This window comes from Monodon monoceros, unplaced genomic scaffold (assembly GCF_005190385.1).
Source record: "Monodon monoceros isolate NGI ecotype Baffin Bay Population unplaced genomic scaffold, NGI_Narwhal_1 Super_Scaffold_2, whole genome shotgun sequence".
Lineage (NCBI taxonomy): Eukaryota > Metazoa > Chordata > Mammalia > Artiodactyla > Monodontidae > Monodon > Monodon monoceros.
The window spans coordinates 80,599,095-80,612,177 of NW_021703776.1; the positions used below are offsets into that span (position 1 = coordinate 80,599,095).

The window sequence follows — 13,083 nt, forward strand, 5'->3', positions numbered from 1 at the left end:
GTGTGTGTGTGTGTGTGTGTGTGTGTGTGTGTGTGTGTGTGTGTGTGGTTTAAGCCACCCAGTTTGTTGTACTTTGTTACAGCAACCCTAGGAAACTCGTACAGTTGGCAATAAGAGTTAGGGAGCAGGAAAAGAATAACTCGAAACAGGGACAACCCTGTTGATGACATACCCTGACCCTTCCTAAGCATTTAAATGGGAATTTCTGAGAGAGAAACTCAAACCATCCCCTGAGACTGAACTTTTATTCTAGGGATACGACACTAAAAGGATGAGAGAAATATAAAGACAACAAGCTAGACAGGGTCAGGACCCCCGCACACACTAGGGACCCAATAGACAGGACTCTGTTCAATGGCTTCATGCACAGTCAGATCTCAACAAGTGCATGAGTCATGCAGAAGACAAGACACCTCCACCCTGTCAGGGGAAGGAGTTGACAAGGAATAGGCAGTGTGTCGTGGTTCAACCTCAGAGGTCAGAGTCTGGGGCAGAGCCCCACTCCTAGGGATCCAGAGTATGAGTCAGGGTGAGACAGCTCTGTAAGTTTGCTGCAACCTAGAAGGGAGCTCAGGGCTCAGCCTGGGACCACCAGGTACAGGGTCCGTCTTGGCAAAATCACTCCAAAGCCCAGAAACTTGTAAGCTAAGGTCAGGACAAACTATTGGCCCTGATTAAAACTCGGGAACTGAACAAAACTGAAACTGTTGCCTAGGGCATCGGTGATGCTGGGTGGGAGTGACCGGGGAGAACAGGGGCTAAAGCCGTAGAGCAAGTCAGACACTGATTATCTATGAATGGACACATCTGGGTATCCATCCATAGATCAAGAAATGAGAATTGTCAAAACTGTGTGTACTTTTTACATACATTAATCATTTCACAAATACACACGTTACAAAGTTGGCATCATATTCTACATGCATTTTTTGTCTCTTTTTCTCAAGAACTTGTGTTGAACTTACCTAAATTCATTCCACTCACATCACACAGCGTACTCCCTTTGAGCTTGGGGTCCATAAACTGTCACCCTCCACTGCCTCATGGCAGGTCTTTTCGTTACATTAACTGCAGGATGCCCTCTCTTGGGCACTGTGCTCTTGGCCAATGCCTCTGAATGATGCCTCCATGAAGGCAATGATCACATTCATTTGAAAGTGTTTGTTTACATCTCTGTAACCTCTGATACACAGTAACCAGCTAGGAAGCAGAGGCCGTGATTCATCTCTAGATCCTGAAAGCCTAGAACAAGTATGCCCTGATCCATGGTGGGTACACAATAGATGCTGGCTGAGTCAGTTAATATATAGAAGGCTCAAAAGGAAGAGGAGAAAGCATATTTGGTGAGCCAACACTGACTGGCATTTAATTAATTCGTGCATTCAACTAGGTGCCAACACTATTCTATGTAGTATATTAGTCATGCTAAGAAAAAATAATAATAGGATCGGTCTCTGCTAGGAGGTACAAAGCAAGTTTCAGGAATGAGGAAGACTGGCTGCTTTTATTTGAGCTCTTACGTAGGCTTCACTCTGCTTTCTTATTTGCTCACTGAGCAAACTGGGCACAGGTTGCGGGCAATAAGACAACTCCTGGATCACCCATCAGCAAGGATGCCTAACACAATACGAGTTGGCAGTTGTTGACCGCTTATACCACGAGCTACACATTGTTCTGTATGATTTCTTTTGATTCTTATACAATTGCTATCCCCATTGTACAGATAAGAAAATTGAGGCACAACAAGAGTAAGTAATTTACCCAAGGTCTTATAGCTAAGCTGTGACAGATCTGGAAGTCAAACCCAGCCGATAAGGAGCTCTTAGCCACTCCCCAGCACTGTTTGGCCTGAGGGATCCAGGGTGGGCTGAACCTATAGATTACAGGCTTTGGTATTTTCCAGTAATAAAAAATTGAATTCTGATTGGCTCAACAATGTGGAAGACCAAAGCTTCCCATATAGGTTACGTGTTAGCAAAGAAAATGCATAAGCCATTGTTGGGACCATCTCTGCCCTTCGGTTCCCAGAGCCTGAGGAAGCCTGACCACTAGGCTCACAGCGCCCACACAGCCATGAATCTGGTGACAATGGTCATTCAACAGAAATTCATGAAGCACCCGGCATATGCCAGGCACTCTGCTGTGTGTTGGGGTAGCGGAGTGTCCTTCCATTGAGAAAAACACATTCTGGAGGAAGAGGTATACAGAGAAATTGGCATTATGATCAGAGTGGCAAGTGACTCCACAGGGTTAAGCTCAGGGACTCATGAGAGCACATCACTAAGGATGAGGCAAGGTACCTCAAGCTTGTCCTGATATCTGAACAATGTGCTACCTGAACAATCAGACCCAAGCAAACACAACTGTTGGTGACACCATAAGCAATATTCAACAGCCAGGGGTGACAAGATTAAGACAGGGTAGAATATGTACCACAGCAGCTGTGGAGGGCTAGTAAAGAGAACGGAGAGGGTAGGCGGTCAGGAGCCACTCAAAATCTCCTCTCTGATCTTTCAGGCAGAATATGACTAAGTTTGAAGGTAATTAATGAATCAAGCAAAGCCTTCCCTGGCTATTTATCCTACACACTGGCAGCACATCCACCACCTTCATAATAATCTACAGCTTTGCCACACATTCTGGAAAAAAAATCTGTATTATCCCCATTCCTTTCACTAGTAATACCTGATATCAAATAGCACTTTAGAGTTTATAAAGAACATTTCACAAGTATTCTAGCACATGGTGATCACTGAGCAGAGGGCCACCATTTTATAGACAAGGAAATTAATCTTCAGACAAAGTCTCATAATTGAAGAAGGGGGATTTAGACACGTTTTTGACTCCGAGGTGTGTTCCACTGCATCAAACTGCCATTGTTTACTAAATACTTAACTACGGCGTTAGAGTCATGGGTTTCAAAGCACCTGTTGAATGCTATTTGCCATTTCACATTAATAGCCGCTGTTGCTACTTAGCAGTTCCCAAGCCCTAAATATTAAGCAAGGCCAGAATGAAGAACGGCTTTGAAATGATGTTCCATTTGATCAAGTTCTGCAGTAACTGTCAAAATCGTATACACTTTCTTTGGATCCCTATAAAGCTTCCGCAGGATCGCTGCACCTGCAGTTCCAATTTGCAATTTCCTCAGCCCTCCTTTGAAGTTATTCTTGCCAATTACCTGGTGTTAACATTAATTAAATATGATTTGCAACTTGAAATGTGCTATCAATGGAAGTCAGCTGTAGGAATATAAAGTAAAAATTTCAATTGAATTAAAATGTTTCCTTTCATTCACAGTATTTTACAACATTAATACTTCTGTCAAATTGATTTTTGCCTGCTGGAAGTCATTTTTCCAAAGCAATGAACATCTATGGGAAAAAGCTGCTCTTTATGTACTTTTTTATTTCTCTCACTTAAAATACTTTGTTTTATTCTTGAAGCAAATCCATTGCAGTTAATAGAAACTTGATTCTTGTTTATAACCCAAGAGGAAAAAACACTTTATTTTAAAACTGTACTGAGATAGCTTAAAATGATCAGAGGGCACTTTTCCATTGTAGAGGTGGAATGAAATTTCCCTTACTTTATTTCTTGACCCATACCGAAAATAAATTACTATCAAATGTTTTGGCAAGTGTCGGTCATTTTATACACACAAAAATGAATTAATTAAATTGATTTATTGCATTAACATTTCAAACAGATTGTGCCAATCCAAAGACCTCTGTGATCCCTTCCAAGTCAGAGATTTTAAGATTCTGAACACATCAGACAATAGTCAGAAGCTTCCAGCATTTGCAAATTAGAAGAAAAAAAGTCACGTATGGTAGATTTGACAGAATCAGGTCTGTTCTGCCCCTTGTAATGTGTGGGATGACGACTCGCAGGCCTGTCATCTTCAATAAACCATTCATAAACACGATGACTGATTAAAGGAGGTGTGTTGCCATACTGTGCAAATCCACAGTGAAAAGATAAAATGCTATCACAGATTCCTTTTATCTTCAAAGATAAAGCTTTAGCTTCCTTGCCCCTTAGAATGATCGCGGCAGCACTAACATTTATTATCCTGTCTTCTTTTTTAAATAATATAATAAGGTAAGACAAAGAAGGGAAAGAACCTGTCTAAAGCCTCAAGGAAGTCATTTATTGAGTCACAAACTACAAGTTTCAGACCTTATGACAGAAAGGCATGGGTATGTATTATTAACCTTCTTATTATAATATCAATGAAAACATCATATCAAAGCATTAAAACAAGACAGACATAGAGGACTGTGGTCCTAACAACTGAGGATGTGTAACATAGGTGATGGAGAAGTCTTAACCACCAGCAGCAACTAAGCTATTCCCTTCCCTCAAGCCAAAAGAGACCAAAGGGGGAAATAAAAATAAATTAGGCCAGAAAAGACTCTAGATGTCCAAAATTTCCCAGGTGTCATTGAAAAGAACAATAGCTTGGAATTACACAAAGCAGGGAGGCTGAACAGCCGGTACACCACTGTAGAGGGAGTGTCCACTGTGATCCTACTAGGAGGCTCCTGACTACTTAGAGTCCTGGGAAAGCCAGACACAAGGATCCCACCACCCACCCCCGTCTGGAACCCTGAGTTATCCATTAGGTCACCTCATCTACCCAAGTAGTCAAGACGGGGAGAGTAAAATTCTGTAGCACTTCAAAAGGAACTTTTGAGCTGGTTATATTATGGTCTGCTCCATTACCAAATTCTGTCTACAGAGCACCCCCCTCAGCTTTATTGCTAACTGTTTGTCCTCCTGGCCGACCTCCCATCCCTGTCACTGGGAGTTATCTCCCTAAGTACACCCTTCATCACTACCACCCCCTGTTATGGGTATTAAATTGTGTCTCCCCAAAAGATACAGCAAGTACCTCAGAATGTGACCTCATTTGGAAATAGGGTTATTGCAGATATAATTAGTTAAGATGAGGTCATACTGGAGTAGCGTGGGGCCTTTAATCCAATATGACTGGCACTCTTATAAGAAGAGAAGACAGAGACAGAAACAAGAAGGGAAAAGACAGCAACGTGATGATGGACGCAGAGACTGGATTGACAGATGAAGCTAATGAACACAAATGATCAGCAGCAAATACCAGAAGCTACCGAGGCAGGAAAGGATTCTCCCCTACAGGTTTCAGAATCAGCATGGCTCTGCCGACACCTTGATTTCAGATTTCTAGCCTCCAGAACTGTGAGACATTATGTTTCTGTTGCTTTCAGCCACCCAGTTCGTGGTGTTTTGTTATGGCAGCCCTAATATACCCGCTCTCAGGGACATTCCTTGATTCTCTGCCACTGTACCACACACTTTCTTTCAGCTGTGCCCTCTGGCAAAGTTCCTGTTCTCTTATGAATACCTGCTCAACAACCTTGACTTTTTCATCAAGAGCTCCTACCATCGCCTGTCATGGAAAACTTCAAAGAAGACTGAGAGCCCTCCCATGGCCGCAAACCCATCAAGAGAAGAGAAAAGAGAACACCCTGCCCTATTCTTAGCTTTCCCTTACTAAATCTAGCCCATTATTCCCAAATCTTCATTTTTTTTCATTTATACTAATTTTATTTTTCCAGCTTTTTTGGGGTATAATTGACAAATAAAACTTGTATATATTTAAGGTGTACAACATGATGTTCTGATCTATGTCCACACTGTGAAATAATTACCCACAATCAAGCTAATTCACATCTCCATCATCTCACATAGATTTTTGTGTGTGTGTGTGTGGTGAGAACACTTGAGATCAACTCTTAGCAAATTTCAAGTATACAATACAGTATTACTAACTATAGTTACCATTCTGTACATTAGACCTTCAGAATTTATTCATCCTGTTTAACTGAAAGTTGATTTCCTTTGGCTAACGTCTTCCCATTTCTCCTGCCATCCCCCACCAGCTCCTAGCAACCACCATTCTACACTCTGCTTTCATGAGTTTGACTTTTTAAAATTCTACCTATAAGTGAGAGCACATATAAGTGACAGCATGCAGTATTTATCTTTCTGTGTCTAGTTTATTTCACTTAGCATAATGTCCTCCAGGTTCATCCATGTTGTCACAAGTGGCAGGATTTCCTTCTTTTTTAAGGCTAAATAATATCCCATTTTACATATATTTTCTTTATCCATTCATCCATCAACGGACACTCAGTTTGTTTCCATATCTTGGTTATTGTAAATAATGCTACAATGAACACAAGAGTGCAGATATCTCTTCAAGATATTGATTTCATTTTCTTTGGACATATACTTAGAAGTGGAATCACTGGATCATGTGGTAGTTCAGTTTTTAATTTTTGAGGAAACTCCATATTATCTTCCATAATGACTGTACCAATTTACACTCCTATCAACTGTGTGCAAGGCTTCCCTTTCCTTTACATCCTCACCAATGCTTGTCATCCCATACCTTTATGTAAAGCTTCTCCCCAAGAGTGTATCTTCCACCCCCTTTAATTCACACTCTACTACATGTTTTACCTCAGCAATTACCCTTCCCACCTCAATTATCAATCTGAATGAGCTTCAGATCTATAGCTCAATTCCTGCCTTGGCTTTAGATCAATGTTCTTTGTTGCTCTTCTCCACAAAGGTATGTACCAGTACTCACAGTTTCTTGGGTTCATAACCAAACTATGCTTCCCACCCCAAACCAACCTTTCCACTTCACTGTCTCTTTTCTATTCTTGGCACTTGCATTTTCCCAATTGCCCGGTTTCAGAATTTCAAGCTTAATTTTTTTCTTACCTTCGAGCTCTAATTCCAATCAATTGCTAAGTTCCAAAGACTCCACCTCCAAGTGCCTCTCAAGTCTGTTCCCTCTTCCACTTCTATTACCACTACCCCATGTGAGGCTAAGACTGATACTATAGAGGCCGCTCAACTGGTCTCCCCATCTTTCGCTTCTCATTAGCAAAGTCTTAAATACATATCCTAGTAGACCCCTCTCTCCTCGGTAGTTTTCTCCACTGTCTAGAAAATAAAGGATAAAATTACTATCCTATGAGGTAAAGTGCTCACCTATGTGTCCTTGTCACAAAGCCTTCCAGTTTTGTCTTCCATACCTCACTACACAAACTATGATCCAGTCAAATTGTGCTACTTGTTGATCCCAAATATTTTTCTTTTGACTTCTGCAATAAAAATGCTATAGTCAAGGGGCTGAGATTATAACAGCTAGGATATCAAGAGGCTATTTGTCTTATTTTATCAAATAATTCCTGTCCCTCTCTCCCTGAGAAGGATCCTGACCAGAGAAGAGACATCACGGGCATCTGTGTTCATGACCATCATTCACTCATAAACTTCGTTCTCCAAGACTCACGAAGGACACTTCCCCAAGTCTCAGATTTTGTTAAAATGAAAAACGTTCTAAACAAACCGTACAGGCATTGTATCACTAAACAGATTTTCCTTTCACTATCATTCCATTATGATCTGTCAGAATTAATCAGAGACAAAACATAGGAAGCCTCAATTTACACTGAAATTTCTTGGCAATCAACGTTCTTGAAGAGAGAAACCCTGAACAGAGTACAGGAAAATTTAGAAGAATCGGGAAAATATACAATTTCATTAATAGGCAGACACTCCAAAAAATGAATGTATACATCTCCTTCTCAGTCAAGAGACTAAGATTTTTAAAAACACTAGTAACACAATGACAGAGATGTCATCAACGTCGTAGTAAGAGGAGCAAATGTTATAGAACTAATGAATTTTCATTAGAGGCATCAGATCATTTCAGAATGGGTTAAGTTGCTACCCTATGCCATTCCCATTAATATCATTGTCATGTAAAAGGTTTCATTTTCAGCTATTTTTGTTCTGGATAAAATCTTTGTCATTAAAATGAGGGATGATTTTGATATTTAATATATTCCATGGCATACTCTAGTGTGGTACTAATTTGGCCTTTTCAGTATTCTGCATATTAATTGACAACCCAGCCCTCCTCCATTCCCCAGATAAGTGAGAACTGAAATAGAATGGAAAGCCAATCACGTCACAGAATACTGAAAGGATCAACACAGAAGAAACATGTTGCTCTATCAAGAGCATCCCACACAAGGCACTAAAATTATTTTCTCCCGTACTAATGACTAAGATAGAGACAGCAATAATTAATGGTACCGTCTGAATCCTTTTAGGTGACAGTTACCTGAGAAGAGCAATGCTCCTTAAAAGTGAAAACAAAATATTTCTTTTTTAGTAAGAAGAGTAAAACTGCGATCTCACTTAACTTCTAGAACAATGCATTTTATCAGATGCTTCAACAACTGGCAAATCATGTCTTGTACTGAATTTTTCATAGTAATCTGTTTCGTGCACACAAAATGTGCCCTATAGTTGAGAATGTACAGGATCACTGCAGAAAACTTCTCATTTCAGTACATACTCTATTAGTTTCCTTCTGCCGTTGAATTACCACTTTGGTGAGAACCCAAACTTAATTACCACTTTGGTGAGAACTTAAATAATGCATTAACCCTGCTTTCAGAAGCTATTGCTTTCATTTGAGTGGGCATTTCTCCTAAGGATAAACTTGGGATTCTTTTCCAAGAAGGTAATGTAATTTACCCTCATTTAAAGTTCAATTGCATGTTTTGAATCATCTTTATAGCAGTAGTGATATAAATTAAAATTCCAAACAGCACAGGTTATGGCATCGTGGATATTTACAACAGGAATGAATAGTTGTCCCTTAAATAAATTAAGCCAATCTTTCCAACAAAACCAGGTCTTTTCTACATTTTCTGTAACAGCACAGCACTGGAACAAATGTTAAACACACCAAATATTATGTATAATAAGTTTCCATGTTCTGTTATATGCAGAAGAACAGATCGCAGGCATCTTCAAGTGTTTCAAGAGAAAACCTTATTCCAATAACTTGGTCTTTGCTAATTAGGGAATAAGCCCAAATCACTCCCATGGTCTTTTCCTGCACTGAAGCTTCTAAGAAAAACAATAAATTATCAATATAATTTCCTGCAAGTTCAAAATTACTCAAAAACAGCTAAAGGGCACGTTAAATTTTCGACAAAACATTGTTATTACTTTTATAGAAAAATATGCAAATTTTATTCAGTAATTCTTAGTAAGAACAATAGCATTTGTTAAGTAATGGTAACATGTCTCCTTTCATCCACAAAGTTATATTGTTGGCCAGTCAGCAATAATATTTGTGCCCTAAGTTGTTTTTGTTTTCTGGTTTTTCCACGCAGTGTAAGCCTCATGGTTAAATATACACGTAGTAAAACACCTACAGAGATTTGGATGAGAACCTTGAAAAAACCCGGGACAGAGTTCACGAGCACCCTGTTTTAACCAAGTTTTCACATCTTTCCCTTTAATCCCACTGTAAGCTTCAGAGTTTGAGGTAAGAATAAAAATTCAAAAAGTGAAATATGAGAATAAAAATATCGCTTATGTATAGCCTTGGGGGCTACTTCAGTACTGTTTTAAGATGATTACCAGTCTTAATTCCCTCTAGTGTTGGATGTTAAATTCCACTGCCTTTTTAAAAAAATTTAATGACTTGCTAATGTAAACCTCCATCTAGAACAATCAAATAGTATGTCATTTATTCAAATTTACAGTGGCTCTAATGTGCCAGCAAAGTCCCTCGTCAAAAATGACAGCTTTAAAAAATGTTCGCCTGAGTCAGGAGCTCTAATTCCTAAATTAGCACCAAAGTGTCACCTTGATAGACCAAGAACAACAAAATCATTTATAATAAACCCAGCTTCCCCCTAGAGTGGACAGCCTGGGTCACGTATCTCTAGGAGCTCTAATTATCCCAAACAGATCAGAGAGCTCTTGGGGGTGCTCAGACTTCTGCAACCTGTCATCTCCAAATGCAATAATCTGATAAATAATACGCTTACCAATCTCCCGCGAGATCTGAGTGAAGGCCTCCACACCGCTCTCTCCGTAGTTGCCCTCAGAAGCCAATGTTGACACATAATTCCACCCCAGTGCCGTCACAATGTCCACCATGGCTTGCGCTTGGTAGGAGTCAGGGGGGACCACCCGAGAGAAGAAGTCATACCTGGTGTTATCACTTAGCTCTGGGGCTGTGGATGCATAGCTGATTTGAGGTATCTGCGAAACAAATGACAGGTCATTTCAACCCATGAGGAATGCTGTCAAATGATGGATTGTCACACAAGAGACTAAATAGCCAAAGCTATACCAGAAACCTAGACAGATCAGCCTGCAGCCGAAATATGGTTTCATGACCACCAATTTAATTAGAACGTATTTTATAAGGGTCTGTGGACTCGCTTTCTTTCAAAGCACATTTCTAAACAGTAAGACAGAATTTAGTTTGGGTTCAGGTCCCATTGTTTCAGAAGCCAAAGCAAAGCATTTGTGCTTTTTGTTTTTGTTGCTTTTTTATTCTGTACATGATAAGTTCTGGCGTGGAAATGAGGCAGAAATGAACATGAAATGTACATACATGCTTCAGAAAAAGTCACCTCTGAAATCATCTTTGGCTTTAGGACATAAAGGCTACATAATAATGAACAGAGAATTTAACATGAGGCTATTTTTACGCTTGATACCATTTCAGTCTTAAGATTATATTTTTGGTAAAGTATTTTAAATATATAGTTTTGCAAGTCTAGCCACTGCTTATTGATATAATCACTACATACCACAATAAGATTTGGGAATAGCTAACCATGTATCTTTTAATTATAACATCTTTCCAGCCTTCCAACCCTCAAAAAAAAAAAATCACAAAACAGGAATCCATACCACAATTGCTTTAGGAAAAGAGACTATTTTCTGACATAAAAAGGGTGAATTGCTAGAAGATATTCAAAATTAGAGATCGTATGTCATTTCTCTTAAATAAATTCAAGCTGAGAAACAAATTAACTGCATGCCATAAATCTACCCCTAAAAATGTTTGAAATGCAATATTCACTCATATAAACAAGTGAAAACTCTTACTCTACCAGTGAAAAGTGCTAGGATAGAAGAATACAGGGATGTTAAAGAAGTATGGCAGAAGGACATGCAGGCTAGATGGAGCACAGAAGATGCAGGAAATCTGGCATATAGGCCAGGAAGGACGTTTCAGCCACACGAAACTGCATGTCCAAGGCCATAGAGTCAAGAAAGGGCATGGTGGGACTTCCCTGGCAGTCCAGTGGTTAAGACTTCGCCTTCCAATGCAGGGGGTGAGGGTTCAATCCCCGGTGGGAGAGCTAAGATCCCACATGCCTTGCAGCCAAAAAGCCAAAACATAAAACAGAAGCAATATTGTAACAAATTCAATAAAGACGTTAAAAATGGTCCACATCAAAAAAAAAAAAAGAAAGAAAAGAAAGGGCATGGTATGGCATTGCAGCATTTCGCATGGTGGGAATGCAGGATGCCAAGGGAGGAATGTCAGGAAGGAAAACTGCAAAGCTAGACAGAAACCAGAGGATGAAGGGCTAGTCGGGTATGACAAGGAGTGTGGATTTTATTACCAAGGCCGTGGGGAAGCACAGCACGATTGTAACCAAGGAAATGACATAATCAAATTTTTGTTTTAGAAAGATCACATTGGCAGCAGTGGGGGAGAGTAGCAACCCTCAAATTTCAGTGTCCACCTGGGCAGCCCCATTCCCAAAGATTCTGACTTAGTATGTCTAGAGATCTAGGAATCTGCATTTTAATATGCCCTCCAGAAGAATCCGATGCAGGTGGACCCATACTATGCTTAGAGATAAACTGAATTAAAGGGAAACCACACTAGATGCAGGACAACCAGTTAGAAAACTACTACAGAAATCTATGTAAGAAAGTATAAAAGCTGAAATAAGGCAGTGGCAGGTGGAAAAAAGGAAGGGTGTAGAACCTGTAAGTATCTAAAAGACAAGGAAAGGTGTAAGAAGAATGCGTAATGACTCTCAGTTCTATGGCTTTGGTATCTGAGTAGACGATGTTTGCTATTTACCAAGACAGAAAAACAAGAGGAGATTCTGGAAGACAAAAATGATGTGTTCAATTTTTGACTTGTTTCTTTTGAGGTTCCTGTGAGATGAATGAAAACAACTAAAAAGTGGGCAATAATACGGTGGGATCTGGAGTTTAAGAGACGTGCATCTCATTACTCCTCTGCTGCCTTGCTGTGGTGTGAAAGTTCAGAGGTCAAAATGATTCCACGATGCACTAACTCAGGTTGCTTGGTTGAAGATGCAGGTTTGACTTGTACATAAAACCATTAATTCTGCTCTCCATCAGATCCTGCAGCTAATGTCAGTGCTCTGATGTCAAAGAAGCTGCCGTTCCATCTTCCCGCACAGGGCTACACACTCTGGGATCCAACCATCACTTATCACTCCCTGGCCATATGATTCCCAAGTCACAAGGAGGTTTTGACTCTCCTCTTGACACCTTTATAAACCCTCAACATCTGTATCCAAACCTTTCTTAGGTCTAGAGAGTCCTACTCCGTATTGGTAGCCAGTGAAGTGACATTGAACATCCTAAGACATGAAAGCCTCCTTGCCCCGGGAAGAGAAGTAAAAGAATGTGCTTGGAGCTCTCCAGGGTGCTGCAGGATTTGTTCCGCTTCTGTGTAACCTGTGTCTATCTATATGGCCTACAAAAAATGATTTAGCCTATTTCACACCCAATTCTTCCGGTAGGACCAAAATAACTTGCCTGTTAACATTGTGGGATCATGAAAACTAGTCCTGACCTGCCTCCTTTTTGCCCTTTCGCTTTCTCTGCCAGATACACCAGCCATCTCTTGATAGACTGTCCCCTTGATTAGGCTTTGTGTCTTTGTAGCAGATAACTACTTAGCAAGGACACCCGTCCAAATCTCTAACCACACACAAAATCTTGAATTTTTTCTACCTTTTCTTGCTTGCTTCTAGAGGACCGGGGAAAGAGACAATGGATGATTCAGTGAGGTCTACACTTTACTAGGTAAAGCTTTCCCAGAGATCAAGAGCATGTTCATTTCTATGTTCTAATGGAAAAGGTCCATGAGCCTGACCTTCATTTTGTTTGTTTGGTTGGGTTTTTTTGCGGTACGCGGGCTTC

At 40.1% G+C, this 13,083-nt stretch overlaps 1 protein-coding gene across 2 annotated transcripts in view; it reads right to left on the bottom strand.

Annotated features, from left to right (window-relative positions):
- GRM8 (glutamate metabotropic receptor 8) overlaps nucleotides 1-13,083 on the bottom strand; it is a 755,282-nt gene that overhangs the window by 605,903 nt on the left and 136,296 nt on the right. For both annotated transcript variants that reach the window (XM_029233599.1, XM_029233597.1), the window contains one exon: nucleotides 9,918-10,134. In XM_029233599.1, coding sequence (XP_029089432.1) covers nucleotides 9,918-10,134 — 217 coding nt within the window. The remainder of the gene's footprint in view (nucleotides 1-9,917; nucleotides 10,135-13,083) is intronic.